The sequence below is a fragment of the Microcaecilia unicolor genome, chromosome 11 (assembly GCF_901765095.1).
Source record: "Microcaecilia unicolor chromosome 11, aMicUni1.1, whole genome shotgun sequence".
Lineage (NCBI taxonomy): Eukaryota > Metazoa > Chordata > Amphibia > Gymnophiona > Siphonopidae > Microcaecilia > Microcaecilia unicolor.
This window is the reverse complement of record NC_044041.1, coordinates 86,194,922-86,212,592: the sequence shown is the minus strand read 5'-3', so window position 1 is coordinate 86,212,592 and position 17,671 is coordinate 86,194,922. Positions and strand designations below refer to the sequence as shown.

The 17,671-nt window shown below is 43.0% G+C and overlaps 1 protein-coding gene across 2 annotated transcripts in view; it reads right to left on the bottom strand.

The window, feature by feature from the left end:
• Window positions 1-17,671, bottom strand: part of KDM4B (lysine demethylase 4B) — a 378,825-nt gene that overhangs the window by 195,228 nt on the left and 165,926 nt on the right. For both annotated transcript variants that reach the window (XM_030217503.1, XM_030217504.1), the window contains exon 8: window positions 8,760-8,897. In XM_030217503.1, the coding sequence (XP_030073363.1) occupies window positions 8,760-8,897 (138 nt within the window). The remainder of the gene's footprint in view (window positions 1-8,759; window positions 8,898-17,671) is intronic.

Genomic DNA, 17,671 nt, shown 5'->3' with positions numbered 1-17,671 from the left:
GGCTAAGGCAATACACAGCACACCAGATAGAAATGCTGTTGAAGGGAGGATGGGGGGGAGGGACCCGGCCACCCGTGTGTGACACCCCCGAAGCTGGAATAGATCCCCGCGGACCTCAGCCTCAAAGAACAGGTCAGCAAACACCCCAGGGACACAGAGAAATTCAAGTACTCACAAATACCAAGTAGAAAAATCTTGACAAGAAAAAGAGAGATACTGAAGGGCTCACGACCATCCACCTGCTGGAGACTGAGATTACTGGATCTTTCTCTGCCTGGCAAGGGCTCTTATTGGTTCACTCTGTAGATTCAGAATTCTCAGTCTCCACCTGCTGGAAGGCGTGAACAACCCATCAGTCAATCTGGGCCAGTCCGGAGGGACGCTAAGGAAGACATTCTTGATTTTTTGAACTTCATTATGCAGATCCTGAGTACAGAATTAAAGCAAGCTAGAGGTGCGAGTGAGGATGGGGACAATGGGAATCCACGGGGATGGGGACCAGATTATGTCCCTGTGCATACCTGAACTACGCAAAAAAAAAAAACAGCAATCAAGAGAGAAGCTCACCTTGATGAAAACTGGTGCATGTGTTCAGCTAATTTTGGCAACAAGGGAGATCACTGATAAACTGATGAGAATATTTGTCACTTTGTTTCAAGCATTTTGGCAGATATGATCTTCACTGAGCTAGTCTCATCTATGTAATTGATAATGAAGCTAACATAAAAACAGCATTTCAAGATGGTTTGAATAGGCTGCACAAGTCATAATCTCAATTTCATGCTCTCTCATGAACTCCAGTCATCAAAAACTGATGTCGATACGAATGACCTCTCCAGTGAGGTAAGTGAGCTTAAAACATTGTGCAAAGAGGTGGTTACACTCAGTAAGTGAACAAAAGTCAATCGTTCACCGAAGAAAGTGCTCAAGCAGTGCGTATCAACTCAATGGAACAGCATTCTACTAACATTGAAATCTGTGGCAAAGAATATGGAGGAGCTGAATGCAATTGTCACTGAATCAGGTGCAAACAAGCAGTTCCTGACCAAACTGTGCACAATTGATGACTCCTTGCTGGCAGAAGCTCTTATGGTTTCGGAATCATTTGACAGGGCTACAAAAAAAAAAAAAATGTCGAAAGAAACTAAGCCTTAACTACATCTAGTAGTCCCAGCAAAATATCAGCTAAAACAGCCTCTGACAATTGCAAGCTCAGCCAGCCATGTGATAGCAACCTTAAAGAATCATAGATCAGTGTTTCCCAAGTCCAGTCCTGGAGTACACCTTGCCAGTCAGGTTTTCAGGATATCCACAATGAAAATGCATGAACTTGATTTGCATACACTGCCTCCATTATATGCAAATCTTTCATGCAAATTTATTGTAGATATCCTGTTAAATTTTAACAAGTTATAGGATACATTTTATGTTTTGTTTGAATTTACAAGTTCTTTTAAATGTGGGTTGGGTGCAGAGATGGGAAAGAAAACTGTGGGGATGGTGAGGGGACAGTACCAATATGATAAGGATGGTGTGGGGATGGAATGGTATGGGGATGGAAAAGAATTGACTGGGGATGGGTGGAAATGAGATTATGTCCCCGTGCACACCTCTACTGTACATAATAAGCATGCAGCTTCTACCTTGAGATTAGCAAGAAATCATTCTGTGGTGATGTAAAAAGCTAATGAGATGCAAAATTCAAAGTGCACAGAACTTGTGCGTCAATCAGGGAAAGGCTGCCAGACATGCATATAAAGATTCTGCACTACGGGCAACTTTACTGTATACACATTGCAAGAAAACAAAAGTGCCAGCACACATCTGCACAGGAACCTGCATGTTGTTCAGTACATAAATTAACCTCTCAAAAATTTCTTGCACACAGAATTTTTGTAAGGTAATATTTATGCACAGAAAAAAAACATGCATGGATATAGGCTAGTACTTTCATTTTCTTCAGATTTCTCACAGCGAAGCCACTGCTACCTCTGCATGCAGCAGTTACTTCTGTCTTTTAACGCTGAAAGTACTGTACTTGCTGTGGTCACAGAAAAAAAAAAAAGAATAAACTGACATTAAACCCTTCTAAGCTGCCACAAACCTGGTGGTGAATTTCTTATGTTGGGCATATGTTAAAATCTCCTGTTTACTTCTGTGCAATGTGAAGGAATACCTAATGGCCTCTTTACCATTTATTTTAATATACTGTGTCCTCTTGTGCATCTTGCAAGTTAATTGCCATGGTGAACCTCTTTCTACATCATGAGGCCAGGAATGTGTATGTACACCTCACAGTAACTGAAAGCTTCTGCTTGTGATAGCTTTCTGCTTTGGCTCTTGAGACACAATTTATTTCTTTTTTAAAATTCCTTTGGAAGCAAGATGCAAAAGTTGAGATCAGTAAAAAAAAAAAGGCCTGAAAAGTTGAGACTGATTGATGCACTTTGAAGAAGCCCCACTAAATGCTCATGGAGAACGGCCCAGATTCGCTGATCGAGGGCTGCTATCGGGAAAAGTTGGAGAATCAGTTGAGAAGCAGCCTGCTGAACTGTCGGGGTTGATGCGGATGCCTGGTCCTGGCTGCATGGACACTTGCATGTTGGCACCTCCACAACAGAGGGAGAGAGCTCCTCCCAGTGCTGATGCTTCTCAGGGACCGGATCCCTAGGTGCCCTGGTACCATGCATCAAGGGGGGATTGATGTTGATGTTTCTTGACCTTCGGCTGATGCCGGTCATCGATGCTCTTTGGTGCTGATGAGGGTATCAGCAGATATCCACATCTTCTCAGTGTTCAGTCAGATGCTGACTGGTCCTGGGGGCCCTGCACATCAGCTGGCATTGAGGCAGGTGGAGACCTGCTCAATGCAGAACCACTTCCAGTGATCCACAGGCATTGAACACTCTTATAAGTTATTTTGTAATAAGCAAATTAGACTACTGCAATTCACTATATCTGGGCCTTAAAACTACTATATCAGATGTTTACAAATAGTTCAGAACACTACTATTAATCACTGGAAATATGAAATTTTGATCATGTTACCCCTCCCTTGGCTTCCGTTTACCTTACCACATTATATACAAATATCTATTGTTAGTTTACAAGACCCATATATCTGACAAACCATTGTATCTCTCTCATTTAATAATCCCCTATTCTAATCAAAAATCCCTTTGGTCATCCTCTCAAAATCTGCTTGCGATACCATCCTTTCGGGAAATTATATATGAACACACTAGGAAAGCACTCTTTTCAATTCAAGGACCAGAACACTGGAATAAACTGCCACACTCCCTTTATCATCACACTTCACTTCAAATATTTAACTCCAAACTTAAGGCTTTCCTTTACTCCTAATTTTTCATTTATTTGTCCCTGAAAATTGAACACGATTGACCATGAAGTGTTTTTATGCACTCCCCTTCCCTTTTTCCCCCTTCCTCCGATCCTATCAATATTGTAGTTCTGCCCCCTTCCTTTCTTGTCTTGTCCTGTTATTTCATATTTATCCCTCTATTTCTTCTCTTAATGTACCTATTTAGTCTGTAAGCCACCCAGACATATGCTTGATGGGCGGGATAGCAAATACTAAATAAACTCAAAACTTGATAGGGACCTAGCAGCCAGAGAGATCGATGCACCCGATGCCGGTGCAAGGCTCGACATCAATACAGATGCCGACGTCCAGGATTCGGACCAGGCTCCAAAAGGTTTCTCTCTCTGAGCTCTCTGGCCAGCTGAGTCCTTTTCTTCATATGAAAGCAAAGAACACAGCTGGAAGGGGTGTGTTCAGGCCTTGAACACTGGAGACAACAAGAATGGGTGTCCTTACCAGAGATGGTCAGAATCAATGAGTGGGCACAGCGCTGGGCACAGCGCTTGAAGCCACTGGGAACCTTCGATGACATGGAAGGGAAAATAGCCATAGCCAAATCAAACAACTCAATCAAATGACCTTAAAAAGGGGCAAAGCACCAAGAAAAAATAATGAAGACATACTGACCAGAACTCAGGCCTAAGAGGGCCTACTGGGTGCAAAAAAAATAAAGAAAACTTAGAAGTGAGGAAAAATGAAACTAAAATGTAAGGGGAGAGAAAAAAAAACAAAGACCCGGGAAAAAGAAATCTGCAGGTAACACACACAAAAAAGTTGTTTCAAAAATAAACTGCACCAGTCATAGTGAGGGAGCCATGAAGCAGCACATCTTCTCCTCACAGCAGATGGAAGAAGACTACTGGTCTTGTGCTCTCGCAGCAGGCGGGAAGGCACATGCGAATGTGTACTGGAATGCTGTTGTGCGTCTTAAAGCTGTACTACACTTTTTAAATATTCTGTGCCGGGCGATGTGGATGACATCACCCACTTGCAAGAACGATATGACCTGCTTGTCTTTGAAGAATCTTACGTTCTTGCTCCATCTCCTCCCAAAAATAAAATAATATAATCTTTGCTGGCAGGGATCCATGAGCCCTGCTACCTGAAGAAACCTGAAGCTACCCAGAATCTGAAACATTGCAGCAGTCAGGGGTTTAGGGATTCCCACCAGCTATACAATTGGTGTGTCTGAGACAAAATTGAATGAGCCTGAGCTCACCCATGACTATGCCCCCGATCACTACACCATCTTATGTTTTGGAAGCACAAACAAGAAGGGTGAAAACCCTCAAAATCCTGATTACTAATCAAAACCACCTTTTTCCATGTCTTTACAGAATGTGACAAACTTGTTTAAGCCACGCTTTTCATACAAGGGGCAAGATCAAAATTGAGCTTTTCCAAATGAAACAGGTTCAGAACTCATGAAGTCAGCAATCCCATTCAACATGTTGGTGAGCTTAAAATAATCTACCTGTTAATAAACACACTGAGTAGAATTCAAAGCTTCAGCAACTGTCTTCAAATGAAGACTTAGAAGCAAAAGGATTAGTGAGTGGAAAGGAAATAAACTGGATGCAGTGTCCTCAATATGAGAAATTCTCTGTTCTTGCCTCCACCAACCTCCCCCTCCCTTTCCTGTATTTGCTCATAGCGCTTTCTTGACTGCTTGTTCAGTAATTTCACGCTAGGTTGACTAACAATGTAAGCACAGAGGCTCAATTTCAAACTGCACTTCCCTAGTGTCACTTATTTGTGAACACATGGCTGCACCCAAAATTGCTTTTAATATTCAATCTAGGATTCCATTTAATTGCTGCTAAACTTATTATAAACAAATCTAGAAATACTGTAATCTGTTCAAAGCACCAGAAAGTGAAAGTTGTTGTCCCCTGGCCAACATCTTGGGTCCCTGCACTTCTCTCATATAGCACTACAAATAAGTCATGGGTACTGTGGATCTCCCCTAAATAGATAAATGCTTGATACTTCATTGTTGGGAGAGATAAGAGGAGAACTAGAACTCTCCAAGCATTGCTCACATCCTCAGAAGACAGACATGTCAGTCTCGTATACATGTCGATCATAAGCAAAAAAAAAAAAGGGGGGTTCGCATGCGAGGCAAATTCAAGTTCATATTCACACAAAATCAAACCATGCAGCTGAGACACTTACCCCCAAATTCTATAAATGGCACCTCAAGTTGTGTACGCTTTGACTACATGGCCAAATTGCGCACACAACTTTAAATCCAACCAGTGCCGATAATTGGTATTTAACAATCAATTAGTGACACTAATTGGCTTTAATTATTTATGCACACAACTTTCTAGGTATATTCTATAACGTGGTGTGTATAAATTCTAATGCACATCGCTGAAAAGGGGCATGGCCATGGGTAGCTCATGGGCATTTCATGGGTGTGCCTAAATTTTTGTTGCAAGAAAGGCTAAGTATATTGTATAAACTACGCCTAACTTTAGGCGTAGTTTACAGAATTGCGCTAAGCGCATGGCTTCTCAGTGCTGATTTTTAAGGCGCCATTTATAGAATTTGGTCCTTAAACAATTAAGAGTACACACACCCCATCACTGTAGTAACATGAAAAAGTGTTCTACTCTTCAATTTCCTAATGTTCCCACAGTTAATCTATGAGACCTAGAATCCGATGAATACCAGTCAACACACCTGGAACACGCCTGGAATACTGCGTACCTATTACTCATAGGAACATATTCAGAATTATTCTGGTTCACAAAATTCACTACTTATATCTTTATATAAGTCTTTATATTCACTACTTATCCCTTTATATCTTTCCAAGGCATTTGACTCCATATGCCCCTTACAAAACATGATCTTCTCAACCTAAATCTCCGACTATCCCTTCTTTCCATCAAATTTGCTTCGACTCCATATGTATTTATTTTGTTTATTTTATTTAATTAGTTCATTGTAAGCCGCTTTGGGGCTGCAACACTGTGGCAAAAGGCAGGGTATAAATGTTCTGAAATAAATAAATAAATGTACCAAGGCTTTCAGCGTTGTGGACCTTAGCTTATGGAATAGTCTGCCTCCCTATCTCCACTTAGAAACATTTGTTCCTCCCTTAAAACTTTCTCTTTCAAGATGCTTTTGGCTCTTAGACCTTTTTGAGCTATGGTATTATACATACGGCAGGGAACACAGTGTGCAATGAGGGAGACCACTGGCTTACTTTTCTGTCTCTCTGACTCTCCTATTCCCGGTACTATCCCACCAATGGAGCTCACTTTTTTCTCCCTGTACTTATTTCTATGGTTTTATATTTTCCTTTAATTATGTTAAGTTTGTAAACCACACTGAAATAATTTTTCTCTAGTGCAGTATATCAAAGTTTTAATAAACCTGAACTGGGATAGTTATCCGACAGGCAGGAGCTAGATTCCAATAAAACCTAAGGAGTCAGGTCACAGTTTCCAATACTTACCACCTTGAAACAACATTTAATGCACATGCATGCTGTGTACTCTTAACTAAAGCACTCCACATCCAGGCCCTTGAAATCAGTCCTCTCACTTTTCCCGCCTGATCCAAATAACTCCAAAATAGTGCACTTTGGTCCAGGAAATCAAATATACTCTAGATTCCTATCCTCTCATCAGTCTGTGGTTCAGAGACTGTATCCACAATTCAACACGAATGTATTTACTTATGCATTTCCTCTTTCCCTCCTCCTCACTTCCATAATCCTCCCTAAGTCTCCTAACCAGCTGCTTGCACCACCACTTAGACTGGTGTGTATTAGATTTAAGCAATGCTAGCTGAATACAACGCATGACTAGGTGACTCAAGTAGGATTGATGGCACCTCTTCATGCTCTGAGCTCTCAGCAGAATTCCCAAACAGCCTCACTTCTCCAAATTGTCAATAAAAAAAAAGACATGGTTAAGATGTATGTTTGTAGAGTTAAGAGGAATTTATTTTAGAACAAGCATGGAGTTCAGATGTCAAATCTTCTGGCTAATAATGGTTCCCCGGAGACCACAAACTGCAAATTACTTTGAAAATAAAGTAGACTGACAGCTCACCTTTAGACTGCTACAGAAATAGGGTCAATCTTCTGAGCATCTCTGTCTAAACAGCAAGTTTATGGGACTGCCAAGGTTGGCCATAGTTAGGGGGCATCAAATGATACTTTATGGCATATTGAAGACAGGTTGCAGCTCAAAGAAAGCCTCAACCATGCCTCTCCCCCTAACCCAGTCAACAGGATATATTCTATAAATATATATGAGAAAGATTTGCATGTACTGCCTTCATTGTATGTACATCAATTTCATGAATATTCATTGAGGATGTCCTGAACTGGCTGGGCATGTACCAAGGACTGGGTTAAGAACTACTGGCCTACCCGATCACAGTCCATGGGGCTGATCACTATTTCTTTTGTCAGTACTGGGGAAAAGTGGTTAAGTGAGGAAGAACTGGGTAGGCTCCCCCTTAATAGACCACTCCTGTAAATGCCAATAATGCTCACTGGCCAGCAGAAACACAACCAGCTGCAATGGTCACAAGAATCATGCCTATACCATTTCAATATTAATATGAAACCTGTATGTCCAAATATCATACACTTAAAGCAGTGGCGTTCCTGGGGGGGGGGGGGGGGGGGGGGGGGGGCGGTGGTTGCGGTCCGCCCCGGGTACATGCCGCTGGGGGGGTGCCGCGCGCGCCTGTCCTTCCTTCGTTCCATGCTCCCTCTGCTCTGGAACAGGAAGTAACCTGTTCCGGGGCAGAGGGAGCATGGAACGAAGGAAGGACAGGCCCGCGTGGCACCCCCCCAGTGGCGTGCATCCGGGGCGGGGGGGAGGCTGCACCCAGGGGGCGGGGCGCATCGGCGATCTGCCCCGGGTGTCAGCCACCCTAGGAATGCCACTGACCTAAAGCTGCAAGTTGAAGCAAATTTTAAAATTTAGCCTGACCCACAAGAGAGAAAACTGTTTTACAGAGAAAAGTAAAAAAAAAAAAAAAAACAGAACATGCCCAAAAAAACACAAGTGGTGGAGTAGCCTAATGGTTAGAGAAGTGGAATGAAAACCAAGTCTGGTTCAAATCGCACTTCTTGTGATCTTGGGCAAGTCACTTAACCCTCCATTGCCTTAAGTACAAACTTAGATTGTAAGTTCTCAAGGGACAGGAAAATACCTGAATGTAACTTGTTTGAGCTACTAGCAAAACTAAAATTGTTATAGAAAACTAATAACTACCAAATACTTTTGGTCATAAAGATACATTAATTAAATTCCAAAAATGTTGAACAAATACTGTTCAGTTAAGCTGGTAAAGCAAAACTGCAACAAAGCCTTGCACAAAATTCTTCCTCACCACCACTTACCTGAGTGGCCATCTTGCCATAGTCGATCCATCGCAGTGTAGCAAAGTTGGTGGACTCAGCACAGTTGAACCCATGATTGAATCCAGCATGATAACCATATGGAAATGTTACCATGAATTCTCCAGCCTCTTGAGTGATCTGAAAACAAAAAAAAATCCACAAAAACTATGAATACTACTAAGAGGAGAAACCAGTCACAAATGGCAAACACACACTAGAGGAACTAATGGCAAAAGTGACGAGTTTCAGTCAACACATTAGACAGCAGCAATTTCCAGCAGCTGTGGAGCCTACTTCAGAGTGTTTAGGAATTTTAGGGTTGATATTCAGTCCGTGGCATTAAGCGGCTTATAAGCCACCCAGAGCCGCAGGCTGAGTTAACCCTGGATATTCAATGGTAGGGCATATCCAGCCTCAAGCACTGAAGATCTTGTTCACAACTCACAAGGCACTCTTTACTGACACCCCCTTTATGGTTAATTTTAGATCCCAGACCATCCATCTAGAAATTTATATTCTTCAGCAACAAACCAGCTTATCACTCAGTGACTCAGGAAACTGACTCTTTGCTTTTTTTTTGTGGGACTCTTCGCTTTTGCTGTGAAACCCTCACCCCCTGGAATCTGCTACCAGCAGATATCTGTTGTGAGTCTTCCTTATGTAAATGTACAGCCTTGTCGACGAATTGGGAGACTGGGATGGGGACTGTGGGGTAACACCAGATAGGGGAGGAGGGTGGTAAGGGGGCTGGAGGGGGTGGGGAAGACACCGATCTCAAAATATGATTAGTACCATGGGAAACTTCTTCTATTGTAGCTTCTGTGGTGAACTGACTACCAATGTTTTATTATATCAGCTTGGTGGAGTTGCCGCTGGCTGGGATGGCCCTCTGAGCCCCAGATACCATGTCCTCAGCAATCATGTCCTTTTAATCCAGACTCCCCTACATGAAAGTTGTGACCTGGAATATGGGTGGTCTTAATTCTCCTATTAAAAGGTTGAAAGCTTTGCAGCAGTTGCATTGTCAAAAGGAAGATATTGTCTTTCTACAAGAAACTCACCTTACGGCTGAAGAACATCTTAAGTTGAAACAATGGTGAATGCGTGATTGTGTAGCGGCAGTGGCGCAGCATAAATAGGGAGGAGTTGCTATTTTAATCCAGAAAGGTTTAGCAGTGAATATTGTCACCCTTGCTTCAGACCCAACTGGTATATATGTCTTCTGTCTAGGACATTGATCAAAAAGAGCTGTTGCTTTGTAGAATATATGCACCTAACCAATATGATAAGCAATTCTACCGCCAATTAACTTCTTTATTTCCTAACTGACCTGCACTACCTGTAATGCTGGGGGGAGATTTTAATATGGCTTGAGATCCCATTACGGATAAGTCTTGTCCTTCTAAAAGAGGAGGTGTCTGCCTACTATGTGTCAGCCCATTTTACGCAGTCCCAGATTGACTATTTACTGTCCTCCATGAGTTTGTTGACATCTATTACTAGAGTAGAAATTGGACCTTATGAGGTCTCAGATCATGTTTTGGTCTGGCTTGAATGGCAGCTGAGTTTGCAAAGACTGGGCTCGAGAAGCTGGGCTTTCCTGCTTGCTTTGTACAACAATTCAAAATTTCAAGACCGACTTCTTGAGTGTTGGCGAACTTATAAGTTGACTAATCCGGCACATGAGAACAATCTCATTCTATACTGGGAAACGGCAAAAGATGTACTGTAAGGGGAAATAATTAGTTATTACAATTCTCTTAAGAGTAAGGATCAGAAGCTGCTTAGGTCAGAATATCAATTAGTTACCCTTTGTGGGCGTTATGGGATTTCTCACAGTCCTCATGATAAACAACTGTTATTGGAAACACAGACAGCCTTGAATGAATTAATCCATCAAAGGGCCAGGAAGTCCCAGGCATACTATCAATTCCAACTCTATAAAAATGGCAATAAAGGTGGCAAACTTCTCGCCCAATTAATCTCTACTAAATCTGGTCCCAATACGATTTTATCATTGAAAAATAACAGAGGAATGAGGGTGCATACTAATAAGGAAATATGTGCCATTTTTCATGATTATTATACTAAGCTTTATGTCCCCCCAGCAGATGTTGTGCTATCTAGTTGACTTTAGCTGGAAGGCTTAGATTTGCGGCTTATTAAACCCATGGATAGTGCTCTGTTAGATGCTCCTATTATGGCTAGAGAGGTGGAATGGGTGATCAAACAGAGCTTGCTTGCAAAGGCACCAGGTCCGGATGGATTTCTTGCCGAGTTTTATAAACTTTTAAGTTAGGAAGTGGTAGATACTTTGAGTACTGTTTTTAATATGGTGGTAGACACAAAGACGTTGCCTGCGTACCTTAATGAGACTCAAATTATTGTCTTGCCAAAACTAGGCCGGGGTCTCGAGGTACCAGAATTATATTGCCCAATCTCATTTCTCAATTATGAGGTTAAGTGTATGGCTAAAGTTATGGCTAATAGTTTGGCAAAAATTCTGCCTTCGGTGAGCCATGATTCGCAGGAGGGATTTGTTAAAGGTAGAACCATCTCTAAATATTTTAGGAGACTACTCATATCTTTGGAATATAGACATCGTACTGGAAGCCCCTCCTTATTGATCAGTTTCAGTGCAGAAAAGGCATTCTATAAGAGTGCAATGGGACTTTCTGTATACTACTTTGCATAAATATGGTAAAGCTGGCCACTTTCCAAGCTCTTTATACATTGTCACAGGCCATGATTCTGGTCAATGGTCTATGCTCCATCACCTTTCCTATTGTTTATTTATTTATTGCATTTGTATCCCACATTTTCCCACCTATCTGCAGGCTCAATGTGGCTTACAGAGTCCTGTTATGGCATTGTCATTCCAGGATATCAGATACAATTAGTGATGCAAAAAGATTAAGTAAGGGAAAGAAGAAGAGATTTAGGCGGATAAGTGTAGAAGGTAGACTTTCATAACTGGGGTGGGCTGGCGAGGAGATTTAGTAAGGCTATAGGTTCTCTTTGTAGGCCTTGTTGAAGAGATATGTCTTCAGAGATTTACGAAAGTTGGTTATTTTGTCAATAGTTTTCAGAGCAGTAGGTAATGCATTCCACAACTGCATGCTCATGTAAGAGAAGGTTGTTGCATGTATCAGCTTGTATTTTAGTCCTTTACAGCTGGGGAAGTGTAGATTAAGAAATTTCCGAGATGATCTTTTGGCATCTTCAGGAAACACAGCAGAGTTACCCACTTTTACCTCTATTATTCATTCTCACCCTAGATCCTTTGATCAGAGAAGTTCATTCCAACACAGAATAAAAGGATTCATTATAGGCTCCCAGACTAAGGTGGCAGCTTTTGCGTATGATCTACTTGTCCATTTAGCCAATCTGCAGAGCTCATTGGCCTCCCTCTTGGAACTATTTCAGGAATATGGAGATTACGTGGGCTTTCATGTAAATCTCCAGAAAACAGAAACCTTGCCATCTTCACCTTTACTTAGATAGCAATGGGAGGGGGTGTTTCCTTTGCAACGGAAACAACAATCTTTTAAATATCTTGGTATTCTATTGTCAATCTCAGTTCAAGAGCTTTATAATCTCAATATAGCGAAATTAGTTGCTGCTACACAACACCAATTGACTCAATGGATGGAGCTCCCGCAGGATTTGCGAAATTCGAATGGTCATTTTTCCTAGATGGGTGTATGTGCTGCAAACATTGCTGCTGCAACTGCTGCAGAAAGCTTCGAGATTAATCGATTTATTACTTTCTCGCTTTTGCTGTGCTCGGCAGAAACCCAAATTGACATATGCTTTATTACTGGGAAATTGGAGGCGGGGGGGGGGGGGGGCCCCTAAGTTTTCCAAATACACGGCTATATAATCATGCCTGCCTATGGAAACATATTAATGACTAGTAAAACAGGCCCATTTCTGACACAAATGAAACGGGCGCTAGCAAGATTTTCCTCGGAGTGTGTATGTTTGACAGTGTGTGTGTGAGAGTGAGTGTGTGAGAGAGAAGAGAGTGAATGTGAGAGTGAGTGTGTGAGAGTGAGTGTGTGAGAGAGAAGAGAGTGAATGTGAGAGTGAGTGTGTGAGAGAGAAGAGAGTGAATGTGAGAGTGTGAGTGTGTGACAGAGTGAGACTGGGTGCGTGTGTGTGTGTGTGAGAATGAGAGTGTGTGCAAGGGCCCCTCCTTCCCAGTCCCGGGGCATCCCCTCCCCCTTCCTCCGTCCCTCACAGTTCCAGGGTCGGCCCCCCCTCCCTCCCCTCCCAGTTCGTGTCCCCCCTCTCCCTCCCAGTTTCAGGGTCGTCTCCCCCCTCCCTCTACTAAAACAGGCCCGTTTCTGACACAAATGAAACGGGAACTAGCAAGGTTTTCCTTAGAGTATGTATGTTTGAGAGAGTGTGTGTGTGAGAGAGAATGTGCGAGAGTGTGTGTGTGAGAGAGAGAGAATGTGCGAGAGTGTGTGTGTGACAAAGTGAGACTGGGTGCGAGTGTGTCTGTGAGAGAGTGTGTGTGTGAGAATGAGTGTGTGTGCCAGGGGCCCCCCATCCGTCCCTCCCTCCCAGTCCCGGGGCGTCCCCTCCCTCCCTCCGAGTTCCAGGGTCATCCCCCCTCCCTCCCTCCGAGTTCCAGGGTTCCCTCCCTCCGAGTGACAGGGTCTCCCTCCCTCTCTCCGAGTGTCAGGGAGAGTGCTAATAATTTGCGTGTACAATTTTCTTATTTTCCATACCTTCTACTACTACTACTTATTTCTATAGCGCTACTAAACGTACGCAGTGCTGTACACGTGAACATGAAGAGACAGTCCCTGCTCGACAGAGCTTACAATCTAATTAGGACAGACAAACAGGACAAACAAGAGAAGGGAATATTAAGGAATTAGGTTGTCGGTACTCAGATTGTATTTTGGAACCTCAAGAACTTTTGGGGTCACGAAGTTCCCGAGGGTTTCGGTATCAACAGTGAAAAATCAAACCATCCTGCAAGTACGAAACAAAAGTTTACTTGGCTAGAGCTTTCCCACACTGATAGATTTATTATTCTGCTGACTGACAGATGACCCCGCACCAACAGCACCACATCAGAAAGCGCCCAGCGCACCCTCGCTTCCAAAATAAGGCGTGAACCTTCAAATATTTACTTTGCTGTTCGCTGGGGTTGCATGGCAGTTTTAAAAAGTTCTAATCGCTCGCGGAAAGCTGTTCAGAGTGTAATAATAAATCCCTATTTTCCGGCAGCTGCTCTGGAAGGCAGAAGAACCCGATCCCGCCACCGGGGCTCCCGTTACCAGCGCAGTCCCCAGGACGGATCAGGTGGTGGGGAAAAAGGGGGGAACTGTAAAAGTGCGGACACGGGCACGGAATTGTCTGCCTCTGCACACACCAAATGCTACGGGAGTCATACATGTATTTATTTTAAGGTCTGAAAGAAAAAAGATGGGCTCTGGTTCAGAGAACTCCTGCCAGGGACTGAGCAGCAGAGTTGAACTTCTTGCCAGTGCATCGCAATACTACCTACACAGTAAGAATGGCAACTTTAGTGAAGGAAAAGAAAAGGCAGTACAGGGATGCAAAGGCAGTTCGCTGATCAGGTGCGACAGCTCTGCAGTGGAGTCAGGGACAGCACCGAGCCGGCTGGACACGTCACGTGCCCTGCCCACTCCCAGGACAGCACCGCCCCCAGGGGTGTGGCCACAATGGCTACGGTGACATCAGCCTGAGCTAAGGAGCCTAGCAGACCAACTCTGAAGAAGCCATGGACACAGGCAGCAAGACGCATAGAACGTTGGAGGTGAGAATTATTATATAGGATTGGCTTTTTTAATACTGAACGTTATACAACACTGATGTTAGAGAAGGCACATTATGCCCCTTACACCCCTTCTCACTTCTGCAGGCTCCACTTCAGAAAATGCCCTCTCACTTGACTTCTTAGTGTGCTGTTATATCCACTAATGGAAGCATGGAAACACTTAGTCTCCCAGTTTTGGGGGGGGGGGGGGGGGGGTGTCACATCTGTGGCTGTGACCACCCTCAGTCTTACTTCATTTCTGGGGGCCAGCAGCTCTGCTGGCTTCTGTCTTTGTGTTAGTCTTGTCTCTGGCTCTGTGTGCTGATTACTTCACTAGACCTCACCTGTGTGTGCTATGCCTCTCTGGGGAGCCTTGGTCTGTCTTCTGGGTCTTGCTAGTGGCTGTGCAGCAGCACACTGTCTGTCTAGTTCGTGCCCTGTCGCCCTCGTGTATCCCAGACCCAGGGTGGGTCCTCTGGATCTTCAGTTCCTGCCTTATCCTGCCAGTCCTGCCGGCCGCCTGCACTTCAGAGCTCAACTCCGGAGGAACGGTGGCTAGGTGCAGGTGAAGCTGTTCCTGTCTCATCTGTTCTAGTTGCCTGCCTTGTTCTACTCCAGTCCAGAGTTCCAGTACTGCTGTTCTGTGTTTCCAGTCCCGAGGTGGTCTTGCCTGCCGCTGTCACTCCTCGGCAGTGGCCCATGGGCTCACGAACTCCAGTCCTGCCTTGAGGACCTGACAGTATGCCAAGGCCCTCGAGAACGCAACAGGGGGGCTCTACCCTTCACTACTGAACTGCTTCCAGTTACAGAAAATGTTGCATTTATACCATGTATAGAAAATATAGCCTTTTTAGCTTGGGGAAATGCATATATTACTTTGTTAGAACATGTCACTGTAGGAGAAAAGTCTATTATTCCTTTGGACACCCTTCAAATGCACATAGGAGAGCGTTGGGGGACTAGATTTTCAAATTGCCAATTAAAATATTACACACATTCCTTAGATTGGCTATCTCAACCTCCATGTTGATGATAAATTACGAGCTTTTTTTCATGATATAGAGGAGGAGGAGATCTCAATCTTGGCCATTCAGAAAGAACTCACTGAACTGGATGGAAACTAAGGACTTGGGAAGATTAGGGGTAGGTGGGAATGTGGTACTGGTCAGGATTTGACAAACTGGGAGATATCAGCTAAGTGGTATAGAAATTTTGAAAACAAACAAACAAACATAAAAGGAATTCCAGGGCTAACTTTCAATGCAATTCTTAGAGAATGCTACTTTCACACTTTATACAGGGTGTATTTCACCCAGGTACAATTACACAAATCGAGTTGTGTACAATCCCCTTTGTGGGCCTGCCCAAAAATTAAGCAGTTTTGAATGCTATAGTGCAGTATATCTCTGATTTGACAGGTAAAATCCTATTGGATTCCCTGGTTAATCTTCTGCTGGATAAATCAGGGACTAATAGAGGCAATACTAGAGGGGATACACTTCTTATTCGCAAATTGTGTCTGCTAGCCGGAAAATGTATTTTACAATCATGGATACTTACTGAACCACCTTCCTATTGGAAGTGGCATAATCAGGTTCATCAGCTCCTTACTTGGGAAGCATGTAGTTCTTTTAAATGTAAGAAATGTTTCTTGCTGGTTTGGGATAACTATATTCAGCATATGACACCACGGAGTAGAATCTTATTTTAAATACATTACAACTATTGAAGGGCACAAGAAGTGGAGGAGTTGCCTAGTGGTTAGAGCACCGGTCTTGTAATCCACAGGTGGCCGGTTCAAATCCTGCTGCTGCTCCTTGTGATATTGGGCAAGTCACCCTCCATTGCCTCAGATACAAACTTAGATTATTGTGAGCCCTCCTGGGACAGAGAAATGTCCAATGCACCTGAATTTAACTCACCTTGAGCTACTAATGAAAAAGCTGTGAGCAAAATCCAAATAAATACTTATTTTGCAATGCTATTTTATCTTTTGTCTTTCTCTGCTCTAATTTGTCAGCTTTAATCACTGGCAGCCATAAGAACCCAGGCTGCGGCTATTTTGCTGTTCTTGAACGGGATTTGGGTGGGGAGGTAGGAGGGGGTTTCTAAATAAAACTGGTGTGACATGTTTGTAATAGAATTGCTTGTTGACCTTGGTGGAAGTTGTTATTTTTGCATTATTATATTCAATTGGTCTACAATGTACTACTGCTTGCCTGTTGCTTCACCAATAAAAATTGTTTAATAAAAAAAACCTGCTTTAGTGAAAAAATTGATTACAGTAGTTGATACACTGCTCTTTAAACCCTCAAACCATCTAGCAACCTATAGCAAGTGAGCTTGTATTTTCATAATAAAATCTTAAAAATCAAATAGAATGTCAACTGCAAATAGATTACTAATACATTCTCCGATTTGTTTTAAATTTACTACTTAGTAGCTTCTTTGTGTGCCCCCTAGTCTTAGTAGTTTTGGAAAGAGTAAACACTCCACTCAGTATTTTATATACCTCTATCATATTTCCAGTAGCTGGAACAGAGGATACTGCTGGGCAGACTTTTACAGTCTAGGTCCCACAAATAAGACAGATTCGGATAGGCTGGAGCTGGCTCCAGTAGTTGGAACATAAGGACAGAGACGGGCGGACTTCTACACTATGTCCCAGGAACACGAAAGACCATGATCAAGTACATAATATCATGTTCATTACTGATTTAATCATGAATTGATAATCAATGTGACTATTGGGAAAACTGGATGGACTGTTCAGGTCTTTATCTGCTGTCACTTACTATGTTAAAACATACTCCAATCATTGTGCTGGGAATGGATGGGATCCGGAGTAGTTGACTGCAAAGTGCTGTAGCTCTAGCAACCGAATAGTCCCCTGCATGGATTCTTGAGCACCTTCCTTTGATGTGCTCTTGACCAGCCAATCATCCAGGTAGGGAAATGCATGAATTCCCAGTCTGTATAGCGATGCTGCGACTACAGATAGGCATTATATGAAAACGTGAGGCGAAACAGCAGGACATGATACTGGCAGTGGTGTTTCCCATCTGAAATACGTCCCAGTCACAGAAAGTATCTGGATTTTTAAAATTTATTT